The sequence below is a fragment of the Acanthochromis polyacanthus genome, chromosome 10 (genome assembly GCF_021347895.1).
Source record: "Acanthochromis polyacanthus isolate Apoly-LR-REF ecotype Palm Island chromosome 10, KAUST_Apoly_ChrSc, whole genome shotgun sequence".
Lineage (NCBI taxonomy): Eukaryota > Metazoa > Chordata > Actinopteri > Pomacentridae > Acanthochromis > Acanthochromis polyacanthus.
This window is the reverse complement of record NC_067122.1, coordinates 24,115-44,703: the sequence shown is the minus strand read 5'-3', so window position 1 is coordinate 44,703 and position 20,589 is coordinate 24,115. Positions and strand designations below refer to the sequence as shown.

At 38.6% G+C, this 20,589-nt stretch overlaps 2 protein-coding genes across 5 annotated transcripts; one reads left to right on the top strand and one right to left on the bottom strand.

Annotated features, from left to right (window-relative positions):
- Positions 1–649: 649 nt before the first annotated feature.
- On the top strand, positions 650–6,836 carry LOC110972585 (uncharacterized). Of its 3 annotated transcripts, none has more exons than XM_051954798.1 (15): positions 717–786; positions 1,645–1,856; positions 2,083–2,296; positions 2,465–2,540; positions 2,864–3,147; positions 3,263–3,325; positions 3,419–3,495; positions 3,646–3,705; positions 4,122–4,327; positions 4,642–4,744; positions 4,866–5,028; positions 5,171–5,274; positions 5,366–5,510; positions 5,605–5,731; positions 6,195–6,836. In XM_051954798.1, the coding sequence occupies exons 1-15, from the start codon at positions 736–738 to the stop codon at positions 6,488–6,490; spliced, it is 2,181 nt and encodes a 726-aa protein (XP_051810758.1). In that variant the 5' UTR covers positions 717–735; the 3' UTR covers positions 6,491–6,836. The 3 variants fall into 3 exon arrangements, with proteins under 3 accessions (XP_051810759.1, XP_051810758.1, XP_051810757.1); XM_051954797.1 differs by having other exon boundaries at positions 718–786; positions 4,860–5,028; XM_051954799.1 differs by lacking the exon at positions 1,645–1,856 and having other exon boundaries at positions 650–786; positions 4,860–5,028.
- LOC110967115 (uncharacterized) lies at positions 5,278–10,388 on the bottom strand. Of its 2 annotated transcripts, XM_051954800.1 has the most exons (7): positions 10,271–10,388; positions 8,906–9,576; positions 8,780–8,825; positions 8,298–8,389; positions 8,082–8,192; positions 7,682–7,958; positions 5,278–7,067 (listed from the first exon to the last, which is right to left on the bottom strand). In XM_051954800.1, the coding sequence occupies exons 1-7, from the start codon at positions 10,319–10,321 to the stop codon at positions 6,828–6,830; spliced, it is 1,488 nt and encodes a 495-aa protein (XP_051810760.1). In that variant the 5' UTR covers positions 10,322–10,388; the 3' UTR covers positions 5,278–6,827. The 2 variants fall into 2 exon arrangements, with proteins under 2 accessions (XP_051810760.1, XP_051810761.1); XM_051954801.1 differs by lacking the exon at positions 5,278–7,067 and having other exon boundaries at positions 7,372–7,958.
- Positions 10,389–20,589: the final 10,201 nt, after the last annotated feature.

The following is a 20,589-nucleotide window of genomic DNA, read 5'->3' as shown; positions in this document are numbered from 1 at the left end:
GAAGGTTGTTTCTCTCCAGTGCTGCATGTAACAGTTGTGCTGCTTGAGATTGCATTTGTTGAGAATAGTTGCTTTCTCTTGTGAAATTAAACTCTTCTTGCGTCTTGGTTGCACTCAGCTCTGTTGTTGGTGCTAGTGCTGAGTTCTGAGGGACAAAGTTGTTGAGTTCAGAAATCCAAATTGAAACGGGAAAAAAAATATCACGACCCTAATTTGCAGTTCAGTCTCCCTGGTGATAATTGCTTTGCTGGTCTGTGGTACCCTCAGCCTTCCTTTTCACACCGATAATCACACAGCCCACATATTTACGACCCAAACTCTACAGCAGCAGAACAGATTGAACAGAGAGCCATCGTGTGTGGTTTTTCCTGCTGTTTCCTTCATATCTTGTGTGCTTGCTGCAGATCTATGGAGTAAGGTTACTGTCAAAAATATTCATCCACAATTCTCACCATTCATATTCGTAATGCTAAACATTTGTATGTTAATAAAAAACTTGTACACAAAATTCTGCTGTCATATGCATGAGTTTGATAAATTTAGGGTTAGGATTGTTTTTACGAGTATGAACCGAAAAGTTGTGAGTGCAACTCTAATTTCTACGACGACGAAGTCTTCCCTGTGAGGACGAATTCAAGTTTATGGGTACGAATAGAAAAGCCTTGAAATGACGTCACATAGCTCACGGGGGAAGGTAATCGAACACCGATTGCTCCAAACGCGCATGCGCTAAAGATGGCTGGCAGCGGTGGACCCGGACCTACCGGGGCAAGTGACGCGTCACAGGTAAAGTAAATAACACATCCAACTTTTTGTAATTTATTTATTTCATGAAATTGTACTGTTTTTATTGATATACAGTTTATGGACGAAAGACAGTGCTGCTTAGCTTGCAGGCTAACGAGCCGGGCCGGTGACACGGTCTTCTCATGCAAGGAGGCTAATGAGGAGGCTAGGAGGCTAAATAAACAAAACAAACATAATTTGAGATTATGAATCGTGGCAATTGGCGTATGAATCAGCCCATTGCACAGCCATTGTACAGTTTTAGTTCTTTGCAAACTCGGACACGTGCATTAGTTTAGTTTACAACGAGTCTCCCGGAGAGTCAGTCAGTGGATCAATGGGCTGTCATACACACATTACGACGTGTGTATTTTCGTTGTTTTATCTGCCATAAAGTTTGATTTTACTGGTTATGGGGCGCGTTTTTCTGGCGGTGCCACAGAGACGAGAGCTGGGACACCGGGTTATTTTCTCCGTGTAAAGAGTTTCAAATCGTTTATTATTTAACCACAACTATAACTCTGAAGCTGTTTAATCAAGGTTAAAAATACAAAAAGAAACATAAGGCAAATGTCTCTTGGCCTCTTGGATCAGAGCGACATCACTAGCAGTGGTCTGTTATTCAGAAATAACAGACAACACTCAATAGAGTCTTATAATAATGCTTATTATTTAAAAGCAGTCATATGCCCGAGATCAGATGCACAAGTGTGTTTTTCATCGTTCTATACTGGCTTGTTGTTTGGTGTGGATGTTGACTCAAGCTCACAAGAAGAGGAAGTTATTTTGCAGGCATTCCGGGAAATCATAACAAGTCTTTTACATTTGCTTTTCAATTTTGTCTTTTTTCTTACTCAGGTCCAATTAAGAGACATCATTAACACGGCACAAAATCTGGTGTTAATGTTGACTAACAGTGTACCTGCAAATGTCAGGCCAGGCGAACAGGGAACTTCAGGAGAAGCTGCTGTTGGACAGGGAGTGCAGTCAGTAAGGCAGCCTCAGCAGGCAGCGCAACAACTGACAAGATCCCAGAACACTGGACTGTCAGTAAAACAAGAAATGGTCCGGTAGGCATTCCTAGTTCAGGCATATTTGGCCATAATAGGTCCCTGAGTCCGATTCAGTCAGAAGGTAGTGAACAGCTGTAGATTTTTTAATTTTAATTTGTAAACTACTACACAAAGTAAACAAATTTACTTAAACTAACATCATCATTAGGACTTCTGAGTTGTTTGTTTGTGTTTTTGTTGATGGAATATAAAAGATGAGAATAATGGTACGCCATCTTTTTAGGTCTTTTCCAGGATTTTTTCAAAAGGAGGCAAGGGGCAAAAGGCGCTTCACACCATTCAGGACAAAAGAATCTGGAAAGAGCTTTTTGGTGAATTTTTTTCTTCTTAACAAGCAATATGAAAAAACACCAAAAGGTGAAGAGGAACTGCCACTAATGTTGGCTGGCCTTGGAAAGCGTTCTCTATCCATATCTGAAAACATTACACATTCGGAGGTACGTTACTATTATTTTATTGCTTTGTCAAGTCATGTCTGAAGAGAAAAACACACATCTTAGAATTCATCTTGACATGTGATTTAATTAATATTTGCATGATGAAATTGACAGTAGGTCATAAATATGTCATTGCAATAAATCTTTGACTATTGTCCATCTCTTCAGTTTTCAGATTTGCTTTTTAGTGCATATCCAAGACTAGCAAATATCTGTGGTGGTTGGATGCTGCACAAGTCCACAGGTATGTAGGCATATATGCACTGAATTAATGTTGTTTCCAAATATTCTATATATGAGTACGAATGTGAGTGAATATTGGGTGGTAGTCGAAAGAGCCGTTTGGTGCATTGGTGATTGCCTACCAAGCTTCCGTCAGTCTGCCCCAGCGCAGCTGTGTCCTGCACGTGTCCACACATGTGCCTTACTACCACCAGCATGAATTTGGTGTGAATGACTAAATGTAAAGTGCTTTGGGTGCCTTAAAAGTAATATATAAATCCAATGCATTATGAGTTGTTACTCTATGTTCAGGTGTGTTCAGTATCCATGATATTATCATTTTAGGTGGTGGTGGACGGCGGAGCTTAGTTGTTATTCCTCCAGATCTCCATGGATACAATGGCCAGCAACTGAAAGCAGTAAGCGGGAATGGAAAATGCACATTGTACATTTCTCCTCTACAAGAAGAACTTGATACTATTCCATTACCACCGGAAGCAAAAGAGTTTGAGAACATGCCCAAAGCCCAATGTACAACCTGCAAGATAATGGTTCCTCTTCAGATCCTCCCAGCACATATCAAGGAATGCAAGATAGAACTGTTAGATTTGTCCTCTTCTGCAGATGAGGTATGTCAAAGTTGAGTCTTTTAGACTACTTCACAGCTCTTAATATTGGAAAATGATGTTATTCTGTGCTATGGTTGAAATACTTCCATATTATTACTGTTCTCTTCTTCCCTAGGAAAGCTGCAGCAAAGAACATGAAGATACATTCCAACATTCCATTTGCAGCAAGGCAGACAAGGTGAAACTGTTTGTGCCTTCCTGGTAAATTAAGACATTAATGTCAGAGATAATTTGAGGATTTATTCACATGGCTTGTAAATTCTATTTTAAGACAGCAGAATGTCCTGTGTGCAACAATGCATTTCAAGCTGACATAATTGAAATCCATGCAGCCACATGTGGATTACGGTAATATTATTGATTCTACTTTATTTATTTTACTGTATATCCATGTTCATTTAACAAATTACATCTAAGGATCACTTTGCCAATTTTCATATGTATGCAAGTGTTTGTGCCAGTATAATTTAAGGCAAGCTGTTTTCTTTATGTGTGAAGACCTACAGAAAGTGGCAGTCATGAGTCAAGTGGATCAGTCCCAGTCAGTACTTTTCAAAGGTAATAGTGTACATGAAGTAATTATGGTTACAAATTATGTAATCTGGATAATATACACTTGGAATACTCCAATATCAATCTTGACATTTTTTTCCTGCTGGAAAGCTTTGTAATATGTGTGGAGTGTGATCACCGAGAAATGTGGTAATCTAAAAACATGGTTTGCTTGTGACATGTTTTGTTCTTGTCTTGACCTGTTTTCAGCCTTTTTAAATTTCACCAGTATAGGACATGTTACACCCAACAACTGGAGTAATTGTAACAACGAGGAAATTACACAGACAGTATAACCGTGTCTAATTTAGTTTGTTATTCAAATGATAAGTGTTCAATAATAGTAAATAAGCATTCAGAAAAGACAAGTTGGTGTCAATTTTAATGTTTATTTTTTTTCTTCTGTTCTGTCTGTCTTTCAGTACTGAGGAAATTTTGGATTGGATCGCTTCAAAAGTTAATGAAGAAGACAGATTTTCCATCTGTGTGTCAAGAACTGATCTTTTCAGCAGAGGCATGCAACAATGGCAGCGGCAGAAGAAGACATCACCCAAATGTAGACTTAAGGTCACATTCTTTGGCGAGGCAGGTGTCGATACTGGGGCCCTTAGCAGAGAATTCCTCACAGGTGAAATGTTTGTCTATATTTCCCAATGACAGCAAATTTGCGCATATTAAATTCTTATAAGGCCAGATGTAAGATAAAATATAATCAGTCACATAAAGGAAAGGAATTATCTGCATACTGGTTGAAGTCCAAGAGCTTTTCATGGACTGTTATGAGGACAATTTCTTATTATTTGTCCAAATTTGTCGAATAAGACACTGTCAACATCAGCAGGAGGTCTCTAATGGTGCAGATGGTTCAAATGCTAATCAAATTGGCAGAAAAGCAGAGACAGAAGAGACCTTTTGAGTTTTCTGTATTTTACTGTTTTACAGAAATGCTTGCAGAGATTGAAAACAGACTCTTTGTTGGAAGGCCAGATAAGAAAGGGAAGAATCCTGTTTATTGTCTCAACAGTTTGGACTCTAGATTCTTCAGGTACACAGTGGTATTAATTGTGTGTTTTCTTTAGCATATCAAGTACAATATTACTTAATCCTGTCTTATATATAGCAAATACATTCAGGGAGTTTATTTGTTTTGTTTTGATTAGGATTAGGAGTGCAGGAGAGGTCATGGCCACTAGCCTGGCACAAGGAGGACCTTGTCCTAACTTCATGCGCGAATGGTGCTTCAGATACCTCTGCTCCAGTGACGCTGAGAGCATTGTTGTGTCTGCCAGTGATGTAACAGATTTAGAACTGTCACTGCTTGTTGAGAGGGTAAATACAATTTTATCTAAGTTTGTAATTGCATTTAACTACAATATGATATGGCTAGCATAATTAATATTTTGGTTTGTTGCTTTTACAGAACAATGATAAAGTAATAATTTATTTCACTTGAAACCTTCTCTGTTTCCAGATAAACAACGCCACGAATGACAACATCAGTGACCTGGTTGATGATATTGTGGCCTGCGGATACACTGGAGTTGTGTCCACTGAAAAAAGGGAAAGCATGACAAGGTGTGTTTGGTGACATTTTTATTTTTCATTAAGACATTCAATAGGTATACTACTTAAGTGTATTCTTCTGCTGAAACATTTTGTCCATTAGAACTGTCATACTTCACTCCACCATGAGGCTCCTCCCCATGCTCGACCAGCTCAGGAAAGGCCTGATGCTGTATGATCTCCCTGAAGTCATGAACAGTCATCAAGATCTCTGCCAAAAACTGTTTATTCCAGGGGAAGATGTTGAGGTATATTTCATTCTTGACTGCTTTTTATTCAGCGTGAATGTCTTTTTGAGAATTATGTTTACACAAACTAAAATGCCTTTTCTTCTTCTTAAAGGCTGATGCTGCCTTCCTCCTAGAGAACACCCGTCCTGTCTATAGTGAAATTGGTTCTGCCAAGCACCAAAAGGAAGTACATATCATGAACTTTCTTCAAGACTACCTACAGGAAATTGAAGACTCTGGTATGTTTTAGCCAAGATAGGGGTGCTAAAGAGACTAACTTTGTCTGTTATCCTGCGGTACATTTTCTATAGTGCAGTATAAATGGTTTAATCGATTCTAACTATACAACCCATTAAATCAAAGCATTTTTTGAAACTTGATGCCACCATTGACAATCGTGTAACTCATAAAACGTCATATTATGAGCTCTAGGATAACACCGTTTCATTAAGCGAGGAGTAACATATGGCTGATTTGTACAGTTGTACTGACAATAATAGGGTGTCAAAACAATTGCCACAACATTGCCATCTAGCCACAACAAATACAGCTTTTGTTAAAATCTATGTAGTTTCAACTTTGATTTATGAAATTTTCAGATACTCAAAAATTCAATAAGTTCTGTATATGTAAGGTATTTAGCAATTGGAAAACTAAAACGTTTTCAATTCAGACTAACATTGTGTTCATCTCTTCATTAAGAACACGAGGGCCCCAGCAACAGCAGTGTTACTCCAGAAGGCTTGACAGTAGGGCGCATCATGCAGTGGATGACTGGACAACGACACAAGCCTGTTCAGCCAAGCGAGAAGAAGGAGTTCCTCATAAATATACAGTTCCAACATGACTGTGACACACAACACACAGTTTGTTTTCCAACTGTAAGCGCCTGCAGTCGCACTGTCACATTCCCTTCAGCTCACCTGAGAACATACAGTGAATTCAAAAACATTTTGACACTAGCTGTGTCCCATGGGCAAACATTTGACAGGGTGTAGCCATCCTATGAAAAGAGAAAAAAGGTAACGGCAACATATCATTGCCGCTTTACCTGACAACTTTCTGTTTCAGTCATCTTTTGTTAATTTCACTGTTACAAAACCATTGTTTTTATATAAATGGTAGTTCACTCCAAAGTTAGTTTTTACCTCCATGTTACTCTTCAGAATACCCACAAACATTTTTTGGGTTTTGAGGCAAGTTTTAAAAGTCAAAAATGTAATTGTGACGAATGTTGTGGAGAGTCATGAAAAAGTTGCAATCAATGTTGGGACTCTTGTCTCATGTTAAACTGAACATTTGTAAGGCATGCATTTTTTGAAACAATTACATTTTTCAAGGTTGTGTTGTGTCAGCCATTTCTTGTGTTGCCATTAGACTTTCAATACACTGAACCATTGTAATGTAAATGTCTCTACCAAATGATTCTGATGAGGCCAGGGGTTGTATCATGGATTGGACAGTTTCAATAATATCCTGAGTCACAGGGCACCCAATTTCCTGGACTTGAACTCCATATGGTTCCTCATGCACAGCATCAAACATTTCCCAGTCAGTTCCATATAGCTCCAAGTTCTGGGGGGGAGGGAAATGAAAAACTTTTTAATGTCATTTTGTTTAAAACAGCATTTGTTAGCCTGATAAAATAATATAATTAATATATATCTATTATATTAATTAAATTATTGAAATGAAATTGGTTAGCCTGAGTCGTCATGCACGGGGAATCTGCAGTAATAGGGGAACTAGGCTGATATCAAAATTTAGCCAAAATCTGACTTTGACAATTCAGTTATAAGGGATAATTAAGAAACATTTTAACAGCCTACCAAAGCACACACTCACATACACAGGCATTGTGCAGTGACGACAGAAAAAATTAACCAGAATATATAAAATGTGTTTATTGTTCCAAGCAATCACGAGTATATCTATTTCAAAATTTGCTGACTTGCTCTATTTGTGTGATCACATCAAAGAAGTATTACACACTTACTTGTATATATTTTTTTATAACACCTTGTTCCTGAATTTTAACCTTCTACTCCTTCCACATTGTTGTGTTGAAGATACTAACCCCATTCAAATAATAAGAATTCAGTAGTATTTATATTAACCTAAGCCTCCACATTTTCAGGTTAAAAACTTGTCAACTACACTTTGTCTTTGGAAACAGCACCTCAACAAACCTGCAAATCCTCATTAGTGTCAGAAGGTGTATTCATGTGGCCCATAACCCAGAGCTGGTTTGGGGAGAGTCCTCCTTCAGACCGTAAAGGATGGTTGTCCCAGCCTTCTGTGAAAGTCTGAAGGGCCTCTGCCAGACGTGGAAGGAAGACATAGTGCGCACAAAACAAATGAACGACATCTTCCAAATGCAACAGGCCATCTTCCTCAAGACTATGAAGAACTTCATAGTAAAGGTGTGTCACGCTGGTCCAGACATCTCGCCAAAGGCGTTCAATCCTAGGTCAGAAACAGGATTTATTCAGCTAAATATTTAAATTATCAAACTATCAAATACTTTCTAACAATTATGTTTTCATTTTACAAATTAATATTGATAAACTGTAAATTATTTATTATAACCTCTGATTGTGCACACTGCGCCCAGCTATGAAGCTCCCTCTTCCAGTGCCTTTCACAGTGAACATCGTTTCAGCAATGGACACATTTTCCACACCTTCATCGCCCCTGACCCTAGAAAATACATGTCCATCATCACAACAATATATTCCATCAACTATTACTGAAATGAGTAATTCTGACAATGAAACAATTGCCCAAATGCATGTCATTGTTCACCTGGAAGGCCAGCCATAGTTTTCCACTGCCTTGAGAAAAATTGAATGAGCAGTGTTTGCACGGTTATTTGTGGCAGGTTCCAGATAGAAAATCTGTATAGAAAGACTGAATTTTAATATGTAAAGGCAAAATATTAAGACCTACAGCACATAATTTTAATTATCTTCATTTAAAATGTTTATTCCCTGCTTTTCTCCTCCTGTACCTCTGACTTTGTTTCCTCCCACCTGCCTTCTTCATCCTCCTGCTGCTCTTGATCTCTTTTTAAATCCCTCCCTCTCTTCTCATTACCTTCACCTACCCCTCCATCCTACCACCATTTTTTTCATATGATTGACCAGTCAATATTCTATAATATTCAATATCAATCAATATAATTATGTATGTGAACCATGGAGGTAATGCACATGCAGTTTATGACACAACAGTGAATACATGACACATTCAGAGATAATAAAGCACTGCAATAAAAGATGACAAACCTTTCTCGAGTACCCATCTATAGCACCAAATATGACGATGTTGTATCTAGAAAACAAAACATGGATCGACAATGAGCAGTGCCCCCAAATAGATAAATACATGAATAGATCTCATTAAAGTCTTACCGTATGAGCTTATGATTGGTGTCGACATGGACTAACGATAAAGGCCGTTGCACAAAATACTTCCTTCTCACTATGCACCCCAGCTGAGTCATTCTCTCCAAAACTCCTGGAGCATCAACTCTGTGCATGGACTGTTTAATCCGATCCCACTGAACCCTATGTCCATGAGCTTGAAGACAGCCTTTTACCATTCTATAACCTGCATTTGGGATCCTGCTTTTGATGGACTGAACTGCATTATCCAATTCACAGTCAGTTCGGTTGCTGTATGTAGAACGGGTGGACAAGCCAAGTTCATGCATACGCCTGAAGATTGTGCTCTGGCTGACCCCCAACAAATTGGCGATGCAAGTCACAGGTAAAGGGATGTCGATGAGCTGAGAAAGAAGCTCCTCAGAAAAAATGAATTTTGGTCGTCCTCGTCCTCGTCCTCCAGTTCTAATAAAAGTGCAGGGACTCTCGTGGGCAACAGCTGAGTCGATCTTACTTTGCAACGATAGAAGACACGACACAATTTCAGGTGGGATGTTCAAAGTACTGGAGGCAGCTGTCAGAATGAATGCTTCTTGATTCACAATGTATTGGAAGTAGTCCAAGTTCAAGTGAGGTTGATCCAACACATCTGTAATTCTTGATTTCAAACGTTCCAATAACCGAGTGGCCACTGGTCCCTGTAAACAAAAAAATAGTAAGTTTGATGCATTCTATTTCATTATATACATAGTCATTTACCATGAAACTGTGTTCGTTAATAAGTTACATTATTACTCTGATCCAATAAGCTATGCAAAAAAATTGCCTTATGTTTCTTTTTGTATTTTTAACCTTGATTAAACAGCTTCAGAGTTATAGTTGTGGTTAAATAATAAACGATTTGAAACTCTTTACACGGAGAAAATAACCCGGTGTCCCAGCTCTCGTCTCTGTGGCACCGCCAGAAAAACGCGCCCCATAACCAGTAAAATCAAACTTTATGGCAGATAAAACAACGAAAATACACACGTCGTAATGTGTGTATGACAGCCCATTGATCCACTGACTGACTCTCCGGGAGACTCGTTGTAAACTAAACTAATGCACGTGTCCGAGTTTGCAAAGAACTAAAACTGTACAATGGCTGTGCAATGGGCTGATTCATACGCCAATTGCCACGATTCATAATCTCAAATTATGTTTGTTTTGTTTATTTAGCCTCCTAGCCTCCTCATTAGCCTCCTTGCATGAGAAGACCGTGTCACCGGCCCGGCTCGTTAGCCTGCAAGCTAAGCAGCACTGTCTTTCGTCCATAAACTGTATATCAATAAAAACAGTACAATTTCATGAAATAAATAAATTACAAAAAGTTGGATGTGTTATTTACTTTACCTGTGACGCGTCACTTGCCCCGGTAGGTCCGGGTCCACCGCTGCCAGCCATCTTTAGCGCATGCGCGTTTGGAGCAATCGGTGTTCGATTACCTTCCCCCGTGAGCTATGTGACGTCATTTCAAGGCTTTTCTATTCGTACCCATAAACTTGAATTCGTCCTCACAGGGAAGACTTCGTCGTCGTAGAAATTAGAGTTGCACTCACAACTTTTCGGTTCATACTCGTAAAAACAATCCTAACCCTAAATTTATCAAACTCATGCATATGACAGCAGAATTTTGTGTACAAGTTTTTTATTAACATACAAATGTTTAGCATTACGAATATGAATGGTGAGAATTGTGGATGAATATTTTTGACAGTAACCTTACTCCATACAGATCAGTCCGCCGTTTTCCCGCCACACTTTCAGAAAACAATGGCAGCTCGTACGGAGACGAGAGCGCAGCTGGTGCAAGAATGTGCTCTTTAATTTATTGTTTAGGAGGTTGCGCGCACCCCCGTACCCCGCTATGAGGGCCAGGTCGCTAATCTGTTCCCTCTGAGGCTAAGAGCAGCATTTTATATGTGTGTGAATGAACAAGATGCTATTGCGTGAACAAGAGTGGCCTGACATCATTATAAATCTCCCTGCTGATGCATCTGTTAAGTAATGGTGGAGGAAAGCCAAAGCAGAAGAGCGAACAAATCCGAGCTAATGATCTGTAGGTGTAGCGGTTGAATCGATCCAACAAAAATTTTTTTTATTTCTGTTACATTGTCGGAAGAATGGGCATAAGTTTCATTCACCAGTGATTTTTAAGCTGGAATAAAACATCTTTCTGCATTCTGTTGGATCTTTAGGAATTAATGTTATTAGGGTTAGGGTTAACTAAACAGTTACTGTATTTTATGGTTAAATGTTGTTGTGGTGTAACTCATATGAAGCTTTGCTCAGTATTTTTCCATGAAGCGCTGCAAAGAGAAGCCAAGGCATAACCGCCAGCGACTTAGAGATAACACAGACCAAGATGTGTAACTCACAGAAGCATTCTGTGCCTGTATGAAAGCTATGCTGTTTCTCACCTCTGTCGGTCACTTGCTCAGACTGTGTTCTGTGCATTGTTGATTAATTCCACAAGTAAAACGTTGCTTTGACTCTTTATTGAAATCGTCTACTTATGTTCCAAACAACAGGTGACATTTCATCACCGATTCATGTTGTGTATTTTCAAGTCTCAAAGGTCCAGTCTTTAGCAGAGAAATGCCTGATTACAATGTAAAAATTTCCAAAAAAGAAAGAACTTTAACAATTATTTTGTAGTGACTTACTTCATGTTACTTTTACTTTTGAATGACTTTTCTTACTAGTTTTCACAGCATATGAGTCCCATATGCATGTACCAAATATGAAAAACACCTTCAAAATTCAGTAAAACACTGGCAATTGCATGTCTGAAAGTCAAATAAGAAAAGTACAGATTCTAGTTACCCATCTGGACCTCAGGTAAAATTTTACCATGGCTTCGACCTCAATTGCAGATGCTTTCCAGTCCTATAAAACCCGAAAGAAACTTGTAAAATGATTCAAATAAAATAAATCGCATATATTGTTATTGTAATAATAATAAAAACTGTTGTATTTTTTAACAACATGTTTGCATTTGTTTTCCATCACAACATCAACTGAAAATTGTGAACAGAATCCCAGGTTAGGTTGGCGTTTGTGTAATTACTAACAGACACAGAGTCTAAAATATCACTATAACAAAACCCGGTTGCTAATGACACTCGTTGGAAAAAATGCACCATTAAATGGGATTTTGTGAAATGAAACAAATGGAATTTCTTTTTATTGTGCAGGATTTGTTGACCTCCACTCAGTGTTTCCTCGTGTGTTTAGAGATTGTGTGATTTTTACGACCCAGATACCGGTTGTTTAAAAGACACACACTCTCAGCTAAAACTGCACTTTGTGTTTGCGGAGGTCGTAAAGGCAATAACAGCGAGGCTGCACCAGGTTTTCCTTTTTTGTGCTGCATCCTCTTTGGAAAGAAAGGGGAATTTGGCAGATCTGGTACATACATTACTGTTCAAAAGTTTGGAGTCACTTAGAAATGTCCTTATTTTTCAAAGAGAAGCGTTTTTTTCCCCAATGAAGACAACAATAAATTAATCAGAAATACAGTCTAGACATTGCTAATGTGGTAAATCTGCGGTCTCCAACCTTTTTTGTACCATGGACAGACAATTTTCTATGACAAGTCATAGCACACATAGCAAATAATGATCTTTCTCTTTTCTTAAGAATCCTAAACAAATAAGATTACTTGTTGCTGCATCTTTTTCTTCTGTCAGCATAAAATCTCAACTTCTTTTAAAAGAACCTCTCCAAAGACATTTGTTTTTCATTAATTTTGGCAGATTGACAGCTTTATTTAACATCAAATGCGGGAGACAAACACAGATGAAGACGATCTATTCATTTTTCAAAATAAAACACCATGCAGATTCCACCAGAAATAAAATATAAAATTAACCATTTTTATTCTCTCTGTGCGGCCCGGTACCAAATGACCCACGACCTGGTACCGTTCAGTGGTCTGGTGGTTGGGGAACACTGTGTTAAAAGACTATTCTAGCTGGAAACACCTGATTTTTAATGGAATATCTCCATAGGGGTACAGAGGAACATTTCCAGCAACCATCACTCCTGTGCTCTAATGCTACATTGTGTTAGCTAATGGTGTTGAAAGACTCACTGATGATTAGAAAACCTATATGCAATTATGTTAGCACATGAATAAAAGTGTGAGTTTTCATGGAAAACATTGCCTGAGTGACCCCAAACTTTTGAACTGTAGTGGAACTGTGCATTATTTGGAATGCTTTTTTTTTGTATTTTTCTGCCTGGTGCAGAAAAATATCCTCTTGTGCAAAAATTACTAAAGTTCATTGCGAACGATCACTTTTGTACACAAGCTACAAAAATCCTGGACTTTTGCTGTTGTCATGGCTGTTGATAACAAGGTTTTGTTCGGGGGGGGGGGGGGTTGCCCTGCACTGACCTTGCAACAAATGGCTCAATTATCCAAGGTACCAGCAGACTTGGTGCATTCTCTGGTTAACCGGGCGCTGTCACACACGGTCACACTCGCTCGGCTGTGCACTGACCAGCGGGTTCAGAGGTCGCTGCACTCTGAGCAGAGGCTCTTAACTTTTCTTCCCTCTCTTCCACACGGTCTAATTTGGTGACTTAATGACCAATTCCTTGCAGGAGAAGTTGACTTGCGCAAAGTTACAAGAGGGCCAGCCGAAGTCACATGCAGTAAAACTTCTCATAAATGCCAGGTAAAGTGTGCAGGAGCCGTAAAGTGCGTCATAAACAGTCTTTGCAGTGAAAAGCGTTGGATTAAACAAGGACTTCTTTATATCGTGGAGGCCGATCGTCGTCTCAGTGTACGAAAATCTGTCTTGAAATAAGAAGTCAGCCAACCCCCACACACTGCCTGAAGAGTGTGTGAGGTGGAATGTGAAATGAAAATCAATCACAAATGCGGTTGCTGTTAAAAGTCACCCCCAGCCTCTCTCTTTTTTTTTTTCTGCAGCACTTTGATCATTCAGGTTGCCCTGCAGTTTTTTCATCGCGTCTCGTTTGTCAAATGCAGCTCTAATAAGAGGAGTTTAGATTGTTCACCATAGTGTTAATAATTGAGGCATTTAAGATAAACTGCATTCATCATAAATCACATAAAGGAATGAGGAGCAAAATATGCTTCAATTGCAAATTAAAAATTATATAAATGAGCATTAGAAGAGGGAACTAAATCATTCCACTCTATTTATAGAGGGAAGCTGAGTGATCAGAGGTAAACATGCAGCGTATAGAAACTATACAGCTGGAAAAGTGAGATTCATCTCAGCCCATTCCTCAAAGAACTCAAGCTAATGCTGAAATTATAGGATGTTTTTTTTAAAAGTCAGTGTTGCGACCCACCCATGAGCTGTGGCAGTTTTTAAAGTGCTGCCAGGAGGTTGCCGAGAAAAAAAATTAAATCATCAACAGAATGTCTCTCATTAAAACAGCCTCGCTGAAACACCCTGCTGACGAGAAAACGCACTTTGAAGCCTTTTTTTTTCATTCTGTGTCATGTTAAAGCTGGACTGCAGCACTTTACATTCAAGCTCTTCCCAAATGGGTTCACACTTTGCTGATGGTGAGGGTTTAATTAGTCTCACTGGCAGAAAGGGGGCGACAACAGTTCCAAATTGCAGGTTTAAATAAGCTGACTGAAGGGTGGGATTTGTCTAGAATCGATAACTAGCGATCACCACACAATACATGTTGGTTAGAATTCTGACAGAGTTAATCCCGACTGACGGTGTAAGAACTGAGTTGATCTCCAGCCTCAAGACATCTGATCAGCTGATTGGGTAAGATGTTCACTGAACAGTCTAACAACTGACAGAAACTTTTCATTTTAGCTGGATGAAGGACAAGACTAACTCAGACGAAACAGCTGAGCCATTTTCAGCTAAAATACTGCTGACTTTTTATTAACTTTCTGTACAATACTGCTTCTGTACAATATTCCTGGTTATTTTCTTATTCTTTTTTCCTTATTCCTGGCAATATATTGCAATAAAAATTTGTTATACACTCAAAGACTATAATTTGGACTTTAGTTAATCACCTGTTTGTCACTGAGATCTGATGGCAGTAAAAGTTGAGTGATTGTGTGCATGAGACTTTAATGGTTTTTAACCCTTAGAAGTCAAAAATGATCCGGTGAGGTCGTTTTCTTGCAATATCTTTGTAATGAAAGCTTTTATCATTTACAATTCCAGCTATTCCTCAAAAAACATGTTTTTGATATTATTCCATTTAAATTTTTAGATTACCTTTTATACTTTTGGAAAAAAAGGTTGTAATATTTGTATTACTACCCCAAGCTCTTTATCACTGATAACATCGTAGAAGAGGTGATGCACAAACTTGGAGGAAGAGTAGCCACAGTTAGAGGTAAAATGTCCACAACATGGATGTTGACATTCTTTCATTGCTGTTCTGTGTAATATTCTTCTTTATCAAGTATCAAAATGTTCAAAATCTGTTACAAAGTGAAAACAAACATATTTCAAAGATGAAATGATTCTTGTGAAAACACAAATATAATACAAACAACAATGCAAATGATTATTCTTAACCAAAATAACAAAAATGGCAAAAAAACACATAGATTTCTGGGATCTTAGTCATTTTTGACCCACTAATGGAAGAGTGTAGGGTCCAATCAGTTGTGCATCTAAAGGTTATTCTAGTCAAGGAATAATATAGAATTAAAAATGTATCCCTGTTTTTTCCCCCTAACCTCTAAACCATAACCTAGCAATTTACCAAGAGCCAAATCCATTTAGAGGAAAGCTGTCGTTAACAGACATCACTAGTAGAGTAACTGAACTATACTCAGTGAGGATAAGTATTAGAGTGAGAGGGATAAGTGTTTAAATGAAGGCGATCAAAAGCTGGATGAGTTTCCTCGACTCCAGCTTCAGCTGTTTTACCAAACCCATTAATGTTAAACTTGTTAGGCTGATGGAACCTAACTCTAAAACTGGAGATCTGGACCAGTAGCCCTGTTTCAGGGTTCACAAGTGTGTTGGCGTTATCAAGTGACACCAACAGCTGAGACCAAATTCCTTGTATGTTGAGTATGTACTTGGCCATTAAAGCGGACTCTGATTCTGAATTGGTGAGATATCGATGTTATTTGTGTGGTTTTGAATGTTTAAATAATCCCATTAATGTAATTTCTTCTGATTTTGGACTACTTCTCAGGATTCTCTCAGTTATAGAATTTGTGTGACATGTAAACGACTAAGGTGGTAGTCTGACATTAATATAGTAGTTCCTTCGGTGAGAACATTATCGGGTTTCTCTCCTCCACCATCATCCATAACCCTGAAGATATAAATATTATTCACAGGCATCAGATGGGAAGGTTAAACGATCTAATTTCATGTCTTTAAACCACCAGACTGCAGATCTTTCCATCCTCACTTGCACTTCAACTAAAGAAGACATTAGTAAAACGCTCATGTTTACCAAGCCAACGAGTGTGTGATGCTTTAAAGTAAAGGGTGAAAGCAGGGTCAGCTCTGATGCTAGCTGTCTATGGATTTAGACTTCAGACTCTGTTGTTTGTTTGTTCTAGAGATGTATTTTCTGATCAAACAGCATGAGTTTCCTTTTCTTAAACTCTGGCACCTCTCTGAAGGATGCAGCCACGTGTTGGAGTCTAAACTTTTGCCATACGATCTTGCTAGATGTAGCTTTAACTCCCACGATTCGTCCAAGAAATTGATTGAATTCTTGCAAAATGCAGCATGCGGCGTGGTTTTTCTGTCGCGGCGATAAGAGAACATTAGGAACCGCTTCAGCAAAATGTAGCCTGGATGCACAACACGAAGACAACAGGGACGTAACGCCTCGAGAAATATACAAATGATGTGCGACATTCACAAGCCGTCCTCCTCTTTCCATCTCTCATCACCCCCTCCTCCCTCTCTGAGCGTGCTTCAGCGCTCCTCCAATGCATTTCAGAGAAGATTGCTCTGTCAACCTCTTTAAAGGTGGCGATTCACAGCGTGCCACTTCCTTCCCCTCCACAACCAATATGCAATTATTGCCTAAAGTGGGCTCTGCGCCATAGCAGGTGCTGGAAATTGTGTGTTTTGTCGGAATGCTTTCCAGTCAGGGTATATTGACATTAACTTTTTTCCCTATGTGCTATCATGGGTCTTTTATGGTTCTGTGCTATTATTCCCATGCAGGTCTGAGAAATGATGCAGATTAAAAAAACATGAGACCTGACATTGATGATGACTTTGGGGAAAATGCTCCCCTTTTTTTTCTTTTATTATTTTTTGGAAAGCTTTGTCGTTCTCCATTGTTGTCTGTGTGCCGGAACAGGAGAAATGGATAAGAGACAGAAAACCCACAGTAGACACTGTTATGGTAGAATACAGGCCCACAGCCGCCCACACCCGGCTTTTATTCAAAGTGTTACTTATTTATTTATTTCTCTGTCCAAGCACAGCCCCACAAAGTTTCTGTAAATGCTGCAGTTTTAGTTGAGCTGAAGAAAAAAAGAAAAGAAAGAGTGGGTGTGTTTCTGCTCAAAAAGGCCACAAAGTATCGTCTTTTTCCTTACTTTCTGTTGGTCCATCCATTTGTCTACAAAGCTACTGCAGTGGTGGTGGTGGTGGTGGTGGTGGGGGGGTTCAGTTTTTTATTGTTATTTTTTTAATTCATGGACCTTGAAACAGAATTGCTCAGATTTTTCTGCTGGTCTGGATTTTCTAGTTTGTGGTTCCACTTTCTATTGAAGCAACTTTTGCAAAGAATTTTGCCTTTTTTTCAGTTCAAGTCTTGAGATCCTGCTCTGCAGAAAACTACCCTGTCTCCTAAAAAATACTTTCCTGTACAACTCAACTGCATTCTGAAATATTGGAAAGATGGGATACATTTTTGCTATGTGACAGATACATTTGTAATCGTTACATTTTTTCCATTTATTTCTGATGTACTGTCCCTTATTTTCAGGAAACCAATCATCTATTAAATTGACTCGTCACCACAGTAAACCAAAAGCTGAAAGAAAAACTTCCAGCATTGGTGGCAGCAAAATATCTCTACTGAAGCAAAACCATTCATTAGCAATTTTTCAAACTGTTTAAATGATTATACATCATCGTAGCATAAGAATATTTACCGATAATGTTGTTAAAGACACTGGTAATCGCTTATCTTTTTCTCCAGCGCCAACAACTCCAGGTCTGTTTAATTCGTCCAATCGGATCATAAACACTTCATCATGGTCTTTTTAGCATTTAGCTCAATGCACAGCTGTGCTCACATGCAGCCTCATTCAGACCCTTGCATATAGTAAATATGGAATTTTCTGAATTGTTGCAACCAAAAACAGTCCAAAAACTCAGAAGTTCAGCTGCAGTCTCACACCAAAATGTGTCCCAACTCTGTTAAACAAATTACATAACTTTGGCATATAGTGGTGTAAAAATGTGAGATGCCTACATTTTTTGGGCTCTTTCTTGTCTATTTTCATGCATACATTCTCAGATGTTTCTTTTGCTTTGCACGTGAAAAGTAGATCCGCAGAATCCACATAAGGAGGTTTCTGAGGCGGTAGTGATTGTTTATAAAATAGAGCACACATTTGATTCACATGTATATAATCAGTGTTCCTGCATTAACAAGTTATTAGTCGAATATAATCTTAGTATGAGTCTGAGTGGTTCATGAAGTCATGTTGCATCTCATTTCTTTTCAAAAATATCAGCCTCACACTCCCATCTAAAGAATCTAGACCATATGGTATTAGCATCTTGGTTAATAAATTAAAGCTTAAAAAATAAAGGCTTTAAATAAATTTAAGTTAGATTTATTGCATTATTGTTTCTTGTTTTAGCTGTTCCAAATAGTGAAAGCAGTCTTTTCATCTTTGCTACTGAACATAAAGACTAGAGAATAATTTATTTGGTTCACTGTGCTGCAACTTTTAAAGTGCATTATTCTCTTGCATGTTCACGATTCAATCAACACACGTTTGTTTTTCTCGCCTCTTTTGCTTGGAATGTGTTTTAGTGGTGATTGGATCTTCAAGTGCTTCAAAAAATGTATTTCAACCACATTATCTGCAAAAACTCCATTTCCTTTTAAAAGATCATGTGATGTTGTGATCTTGAAGCAAACAATCGCTCATTTACTCATCCAGCAGTCAAAAGCAGCATTAACGGTGAATATAAGTCCAGTATTTACGCTGCTTTGAGCTTTGATCGTTGTCTGAGGCAGCTCCTGATAAAAAATAAATAAAACAAAATGTGTCTTCAGCAGCAGCTAATGTTGCACTGTGTTCACCAGCAGGTAGCAAGCAGTGGGTTTATCAGAGCTCATTTTTTGAGAACAGCTGTCTACCACAGCTGGAAATGGAGTAGTGAGGCTGACTCCCTACAGTGACTCTGAACCAAAACAACAAACTAAAAGATAGTGAAACTAGCAGTGGGTTTCACAGTGAAGGTGACCTCTTTCACCTCCTTCATGATACGCAGTCATTTCTTGTTGATAAAAAAAATGAGTTCGATGCTTGTATGAGGTGAAGCAAAAAGAGAAAGAGGAGCATGTTTCTGAGATGAAGTGATATCTCAGTGCATGCTGGCATGGCCTGAAAGTGTGGGCTATTCAGTACTGTCTGAAGTATCATGTTGACTGTGGGGCGCCATTGTAGTCCAGCATACAGTCATTTACATTTGGGTCTGGTACAATGCATTTCCTTTGTATACAACTGGAAACAACAATGCAGTATTCAGAGATACACGGCGTCTGCAGGGGTTTTTCTATCACATGTTTATTTTCTCCTGGACAGTGGTACCAGCCACAAACACTGGTATTCTGTGTGGTGGATACACAGCGGCATTGAGGCACTTCTTATATAAAGATTGCTTGTCGTTAAATTGTGAAAAGCTGCTTCTTGTTGGAGAGAAAAAGCTTCCCTCGAGCTGAATTGAAGAGAGCTCGCGGAGTGCCCAGATGGCAGAGCCTGTGTGAATGTTGAGCAGTGGAAGTGCTGCAAAAATGCCAAGAAAGCTATGAATTTGACTGACGGATGTTTTTCGTTATAAGTTCAGCCAGAAGAAGGGCTAAGTATCTTCAGTGTAAAAGGAAAAGGTGAACATCACTCCCAAGCTGTTTCAGGTTTGGTGACAGCATTTAAAAGTGTTGCACAGTTATGCAAATTATTCATTTTGTGACTGTTTTCAATCAATTTTGTGCTACGATATGTAAGTTCTGCTCTTACACACGTGGACAAAATTGTTGGTACCCCTCAGTTAAAGAAGGAAAAACCCACAATTCTCACTGAAATCACTTGAAACTCACAAAAGTAACAATAAATAAAAATTTATTGAAAATTAAATAATCAAAATCAGCCATCACTTTTGAATTGTTGATTAACATAATTATTTAAAAAAACAAACTAATGAAATAGGGCTGGACAAAAATGATGGTACCCATAACTTAATATTTTGTTGCACAACCTTTTGAGGCAATCACTGCAATTAAACGATTTCTGTATTTGTCAATGAGCGTTCTGCAGCTGTCAACAGGTATTTTGGCCCACTCCTCATGAGCAAACAGCTCCAGTTGTCTCAGGTTTGATGGGTGTCTTCTCCAAATGGCATGTTTCAGCTCCTTCCACATATGTTCAATGGGATTCAGATCTGGGCTCATAGAAGGCCACTTTAGAATAGTCCAACGCT

Excerpts from the sequence above, each read along its gene's own strand:
- LOC110972585 (XM_051954797.1), top strand. The coding sequence starts at position 736 with ATGGCTGGCAGCGGTGGACCCGGACCTACCGGGGCAAGTGACGCGTCA. Across the intron at positions 2,297-2,464 it reads AAAACATTACACATTCGGAG|TTTTCAGATTTGCTTTTTAG; the intron begins GTACGTTACTAT and ends CCATCTCTTCAG. Across the intron at positions 3,706-4,121 it reads CCAGTCAGTACTTTTCAAAG|TACTGAGGAAATTTTGGATT; the intron begins GTAATAGTGTAC and ends TCTGTCTTTCAG.
- LOC110967115 (XM_051954800.1), bottom strand. The coding sequence starts at position 10,321 with ATGGCTGGCAGCGGTGGACCCGGACCTACCGGGGCAAGTGACGCGTCA. Across the intron at positions 9,577-10,270 it reads GGGCAAGTGACGCGTCACAG|GGACCAGTGGCCACTCGGTT; the intron begins GTAAAGTAAATA and ends TTTTGTTTACAG. Across the intron at positions 8,826-8,905 it reads ACCAATCATAAGCTCATACG|ATACAACATCGTCATATTTG; the intron begins GTAAGACTTTAA and ends TTTGTTTTCTAG.